Raw genomic sequence first — 6,867 nt, 5'->3', positions numbered from 1 at the left:
GGGGTTCGTGTCCAGTATTAGGGCCTGCAGGCACAATCACATTGCAAATGATACGTGGCTTCTAATTCTCCTGGAAAGCCGAGGCAGCCTGGATTCCCAAGCGCCTCTGAAAACTCCCAGATTCGGCACAACTGTTTCTGGCAGCAAAGCTCTTCACCGGCTTCTGTGCTTGGAAAAGTGGGGTCTCCTGGGCTCCTTATGCTATGTGTTGTCTGCCTGCCGGGAAGACTGAGTTGCGTTCTGCACACCTAGGTATCTGTAACCCTGCAGGTCACCCATTGCCCTGCTGCAGTCTCTAGACCTAAGCATACTATTCCCAGTTATTTCTGCCTAATGCTTTAGGACCTGGTGCTGTAGACAGCAATGAACTGGTGTACGGCCTGACCCAAAGCTTGCTGATATCAGCCAGAGTCTTTCCATTAACTTCAGTGCATCAGGCTCACGGTGATCTCTACCAGAAGTCTACAATGACTGGGATGGGGCCATAAACATGCTCTCTAGTGATGCGTTGCCAGGCTCAGACTCTTAGGGTGATAGTGACCCCTTTACATTAACCCCATGTATCACATGAGACTGTGTTTGAGGGTTTAAGGGTGTCCCGGCTTTGCGGGGGTCCCGTGGCATGGGGCCAAATTCATCCTTTGCCGTCAGGGGAACACGATCAGTTTAAAATATAACAGCTGGGGAGCCAGCAAAAGAGCAGATACCTCATGCATGCTCCCTCCCACCCAAGAGAATTCCTTCTGAATTAGTCGTTACCAAATCTAAATGATTTTTTTGCCTTTTGCACCGTTTATTTACTTGTTTTCACGCGATTCATCTTGGACAATGGAAAAAGACTGATCAGTTTCTCCTTTTTTCCCTAGTCGGCTTCACCTCCGGGCGCAGAGTCTGGGTTGCAAGCACTGCAGGAAAAGTTAAGACTTTAACAGAGATTTGTTCTTGCTGTTGAAATGGAAAAGAAGATCACAGGAGCCGTTTCTGCAAAACTCGAAACAAAGGCTAAACACATCTCCCTTTCCCCAAGACAGTCCCTTTGATGTTCCACTGAGAGAGAATATTTTGGGAGTCTTAAGCTCTAATCCTGCAGCTAATTATGCATGTGCCTAGTTTGACTCGTGTAAGCAGTCCCAGCGATGCCACTGGGAATTACTCCCACGAGTAACATGTCTGTGTGCAGGATCAGGGTGATAGTCTTTGAAGAACAAGAACACACACTTGAATCTAAACCACTCATTAAACCCTTCTTTACATTGCTGGAGTCCTCTGCTCATTTTCCCTTACAGTAAGCTGCCTCCCCACCTTGACTGGTCACTGTAGCACTTGGAGAACACAGTCATCTCAAATATGCCTTGGATATTCAGTGGTACACATCTGCCAGGGACCTACAGCGTGACCTGGGCAAGACCCTTCTCTCTGTGCCCTGTCCGCCCTTCCTCTTTGAGGCTGGGACAGTCTCTCACCGTGCATATGTGCGCAGTGCTTAGTGTAATGGGTTTCTGGTCGCGGCTGGGTGGTATCGAAACACAAACAATGAACCCTAAGCACGAGAATTAACACCTGTCTTGTCGCTGCGTAGAGCTGGAGAAAGGGAGGTCACAACTCAAGACATGAGACGGCAGCTGATCAACAGTATGCCTTGGTTAGCACCCTCCTAGTCTCGGTACCCACATCTCCCCCATCCTTAGTGTGTCCCTGAAACGAGGATGGGAAGAACCAGCATCAGCAAGTGCCTGTACCTCCAGCAAGGGCTCTATAGCACCTGAGTCCTATTTGAAACTGGTGTGAATCAGGAGTAGGCAGAGGACCACAGTGGTGTGAGGGGAGACACCCCCCTAGCCCCAGCCATCCAATGCATAAGCCAGACACTCTCCTTGCCTTGCACTTGTGCCAACTTACCCTGGTGCCAACTGGTGTGAAACACTCCTGCTCTGGTTGAACAATGCATCGTGCACACTTCCAGGGTATCAATGAAGAAACAACATCCATGACACAGGGGACTCAGCCCCTGCAGCTCTGAAGTCCTTACACCTGCTACATTTCTCCTTCCAAATGCCTTTCCCCATGGGCCTGAAACTTCTCCCCCAGCTCCAACTCTGCCTCTGATGCTGCAGAGGACAGATGCCACATCGGAGGCACCCCTGGCAGCAATCTAACCTGTGTTCAGCATGACTGAAACCAGATCTGTCTGATGAAGCAACCAGCTATTAAAACACATGCGAGGAAAGCTCCCCTGATCCTGTGTCTCCTAAGGCTGACCTGGGGCTGTGAGTTAAGGTTCCGCAGAAGCCATGCTGTGAACACAGTGGGCTTTGCTCCTCCTGACAAAGTGGGTTAGGAGGGCAGCTTCGGACTTTGGCATGGAGTCCTCCTTCGGTTGGCAGGGAGGACTGCTTAGTAGCAGCCAGTCACCTGGATGGGCCGTAAACCCCTGGCTCCAGGTGATTGCACTGTCCTTGAAACCTCTAACCTGACTCTGACGGGGGCAAGATGAAGGCCAGTCAAGGCAGAAAACTGCATGGAGATGGGAGATTCCCACCTATTAGGCAGCAAGAGGGTGGCTCATAGTACAGGGGACTGCCCTGTGTTTCCTCAGCATGCTGGCTGCAATAGTATTGGGTCAGAGCAAGACACAGGGCCTGAGATAGCAGGGAAATAGAGGGAGCTGTTGATGAGAGGAGGTGAAAGTTTAATGGAGGGGACAAAGCCCCTCTTTTTCTCCTTGCTCCCGGGGACCTTGGCATCTGCAATGTAGCGCAGCACTGGCCCAGGAGCTAGCCCTCCAGTCTGTGCAAGCAATGCTCCTTGTTACTGCTGTCCTGCCTTGCTTTGGGTTGTACCTGTAAAGAGTGCTGCTCGTGGGGCAGCATGGTCCAGAGGGCAGCCACGGACTGGCTTGAACCCCCTGCTCTGCAACAGACCTCCTGGTGACCGAGCCAGGTCACTCTCCTCTCTGACCTCTGCTTCTTATACCACTTACTTTTTTGCCTTTCCTATCTATCGAGGCTTAACATCTTCAGGGCAGGGCCTGCCTCCTCCCCACACAACACCCAGAGCAGTGGGGCCCTCATCCTGGCAGGGACCGGGAAGAGCATCTCCCAACAACAAGGTGCTGTGCGATCCCAGGGACTCCCAGGGGACTACTCCTGATTGACACCAGTACCGAGGAGCAAAGGAAGTCCTTCCCTGCCGCATTAATGAGACTTGCATGTGGAGCAGGTCACAAATCAGCCAGCACGGAGGAGCAGAAAGGAGCTGATCCTTTCTGCTTTTTCCATGGGAGATTTGACAGGGGGAAACCTTGCTCATTGCACGCAGCAGGTCACGCACTCTGCTCGCCACTGGCACAAAACAAGAGACGCTCCGATTAAGTGGGTGGAAAGGGAATCAGGCCATAATGCATGAAGGCATAGATGCTCACCCCTATTTAGGACACCACCACAGGCTTAGCTTTAAGCATGTCCTCAGACCCCATGGACTTCAAAGTGACTTTAGCACAGGCCTACAGCAGAGCATGCACCAACGTGTCCCTGGTAGGGACGTTTCCCTGAAATGAAAATTTGGAATGACTAGTGTTGTACTCAGATTTCTGCCCCTCCGGTCTTAGACTGCAAAAAAACGGTTGTGATACCAGTTAGCCTGCTATCCCCACAGAAGCCTAGTTTCCTTAAGATCCCAATGAGAACGGGAATGTTCATTCCAGCGAAATGCTTACAAAAATACAAAATAAATAGATGTACAAAAGGGGAGTTGGGTTCTTCACACCCCCCTGCACAGTCTCCATGAAGGCTCAGAGGGCAGCTGGCATAACACGGGACAGCTTTCCCAAGACAGGCCTCTTGGCAGATAGTTTTGAGGACCAGGTCCCACCATCAGACATTAAAGCCCAAACACGCTGTGGTGCAACTGAGATGCAAATCCCAAATGCTCCAGCCTGTTCTCAACCACGGGAGCCCAAGTCAAACGGATATTTTAGGATTCTGGCGCTTAGCTGGAGGTGCTGATATGAGCGGCTGAAATGCCGAGCATGGGGGCCCGTGTTTGATATGGAGCTTGTCCTAGATCCTTGGCACAGGAAGAGGTGAAAGGAGGTGTGACCATTTCCAGAGGGGAGTGCAATGTCTGCTAAGGAGACCCTGGGGCCTGGTCAGCCACTGCATCCCATGAGAGCACCCCCCTCAGTGCAAGGCAACCGTGCGGTATGTCCTTGACCAGCCACGATTCCTGCCTGTCCCTTGCACCGTGCCTTGAATAACTATCGACATCCTCCACGTGGGATCCCCGTATCTTTGCCGGTGGGAGCAGTAGCTTGCAAAGTGCTGCAATATGAGGATGTGGAGACATGCCTGAAGCTAATGGCATTACGTCGGGGGGTGGAGAGTACACAGCACAGCCCCAATGTTCAGCTGTAAATCCAGAAGACAGGATCGATTAGCCCTTGTGAACTACCACGTGTTGAAGATAAAGGAAGGACAGCACAAGCACTTCCCCTTTCCCAGAGGGGGCTGACTGACTCCTTGTCTCAGGAGACTGCTTCCTTCCCAGGGCCCAGGACTATATTCAAGGTCTTGTAACAAATCCCTGGACCTTTACCATGTGCCACCAGGATCGCCAAAAGGTTCACGTTTCAAAAATAGAAAGGGCCAAATGTCTGCTTGTGGAAACGGATACCACTCCACAGATTCAATGGAGCTATACCCCTTTGCACTAGAAGAGGATCTGGTCATTTATATAAATTAAATAAGCACACACATATATCTATATCTCTCTCTCTCTCTATAGAGAGAGAGAGAGATATATAGATATGTAGATATAGATACACACACACCCATATATATATATGTGAACCCATTTAAGAAACTTTGGAGACAACATGCTCTGTCTTTTTGAGAGCTATGGAGGCTGTGAAGGCAGCTGTGTTTTCCTCCAACGCCTGATTCACAAACGGAAACAGAATCTCGAAATAAATAACTTAAAAAAAACCCACGCACACGCACACACAATACTTTGCGTAGATTGTAAAGTCCGCAGGCGCAATGTCAGAAAGTCCGTGTGTCCCTGAAGAGATCGAATCGAATGAAAGCCGTAGAAGAAGAAAACGAAAGCCAGCCAAGTGGGTTTCACTTGTGCCACAACTGTTCTCACTTTCTGACCGGAACCGCACCGGGTATCCTGTGCCCGCTGGACACAAGCCAATGGCCAGCTAACACAGCCTTGTGCCAATAAATACCCCCCTGCCCAATTCTGCACTCGGCCTGTTAGCTGTTCAGTAACCATGGGAGTAAACGTACGTGTGGTTTGGATAAGCTGGTGTGATGCATACATTCTGCTCCGTCCCGGTGGCCAGCTCTCCGGGGAGCAGAAACAGCCACGGTCTTCACTTGAGCTCCGGTTCTTCCTTTCTCTGGTGGTTGTTTTCTCTTTTATTATTGCATCCCAGGAATAATTTTTTTGCTGTCCCTGTCTTTAAGGAAAAAAACAAACAAACCTCTCTCTCTCTCTCTCTCCCTCTCCAAGTTCCCCAGAAGCTGGGTTTGATTGCAAACCCCAGTGGATACAGAACCATCTTCCTTCGGGGCATAAAGAAAACCTCATTCCTGCAGACTTTTAGAATAATAGAATTACTTTAAATAACAATAATTTAAAAAAACCCTCAAACAAACTCAAGAACATGTAAGTTAAAGGCTTCTTCCAAACTCTTATGCTTTTGCCCGTCTTCCCTCCCAGGGCATCCAGAAGGAGCGAGCAATCCCGGCTCTAACTTCCCATGCTCCTGGTGACACTGAGGAGGCTGGAAGTGAACAGATGGGTGCTGGGGGTTGAGAAAACAGCTGTACCAAACACATGAAGGAATTAAATGGAAGGCTCCAGGTTTCTGCTCCTGCCCCCACCTTCTCAGGAAGAATTGGAGTGCCCCAGGGGCACCGGCAGCGGCCCGGGGAATCAGCTGGGGAGCAACACGTGCTCCAGGAAGTAGGTGATGGAGTCCCAGTGCTTCCAGAGGAAGAAGAGGAAGAGAACCAGCAGGGCCGTGCAGAGGATGCGCATGCGGGTCTTCATGAGGGGTGTGATGAAGTTGGCGATGGTGGAGACGAAGACGAGCAGCACGGCCATGAGGGCCAGGATGACGTTGATGAACTTGCCCAGGAGGGCCCGGGCATTGGCGTTCTCCACCCCTTCCAGCTGCACCACCTGCTGCTGCTGCTGCTGGAGCTCCAGCTTAGTGACACGGGTGAGGCAGGACTCCACCGCTTCCTAGGGGAGGGACAGGCACGGACCAGAGTTAGTTTGGCTGCACGGTGGCGGTGGGGAAGGGGAAGTCAGTGAGCTCCTTTGTGTGCGGCATGAAATGTAGCAGCCACGTTACGTGGGACAGTGCTATCCCGAGGGGTTGAACCCGGCCTCCTGGGAAGTCGGAGCAGGGGAGGGGGAGCCAGGATGCCTGGGGTCTGTTCCTGACTCTGAAAGCAGTGCACGTTAAAGCACCATGGGATCAAATGCAAAATGCCTCCCTATGCCCACCTGTGAAATGCCAGGGATATTCACCTACCTCACGTGGGGTGTTAATATTTGCAAAATGCTTTGAGATCTTCTGATGAGCCTTAGAAAGCTGGTAATTCTGAGTGGGAGATGGAGGTTCTACAGCAAGAGGGAGAATATAACGGGGAAAGCAAGGATGGGTCTGTATCTGCTCACACGCGGCCACACGAGGGTGGGGCTCTTTTACAGCTCTGCAGACTAGTATTTGGCCTGCTTGGTTTTGAATACGCTCCATTAACTACCTGGTACTTTCTGAAAAGGCTGAATGAAACCGGAGCATTGGCTACAGACAAGCCCACTGGGAAGTTCCCCAGATTGCCGTACTGG

The 6,867-nt window shown here is 51.0% G+C and overlaps 1 protein-coding gene across 2 annotated transcripts in view; it reads right to left on the bottom strand.

Moving 5' to 3' along the window:
- Positions 1-1,645: 1,645 nt before the first annotated feature.
- TMCC2 (transmembrane and coiled-coil domain family 2) overlaps positions 1,646-6,867 on the bottom strand; it is a 73,723-nt gene continuing 68,501 nt past the window's right edge. For both annotated transcript variants that reach the window (XM_019513971.1, XM_019513972.1), the window contains one exon: positions 1,646-6,255. In XM_019513971.1, coding sequence (XP_019369516.1) covers positions 5,944-6,255 — 312 coding nt within the window. In that variant the 3' untranslated portion in view covers positions 1,646-5,943. The remainder of the gene's footprint in view (positions 6,256-6,867) is intronic.

Source organism: Gavialis gangeticus, unplaced genomic scaffold, assembly GCF_001723915.1.
Source record: "Gavialis gangeticus isolate Ggan-Ray unplaced genomic scaffold, GavGan_comp1, whole genome shotgun sequence".
Classification (NCBI taxonomy): domain Eukaryota; kingdom Metazoa; phylum Chordata; order Crocodylia; family Gavialidae; genus Gavialis; species Gavialis gangeticus.
Note: the sequence above shows the minus strand (reverse complement) of the source record. Positions and strands in the feature narration are given on the sequence as shown.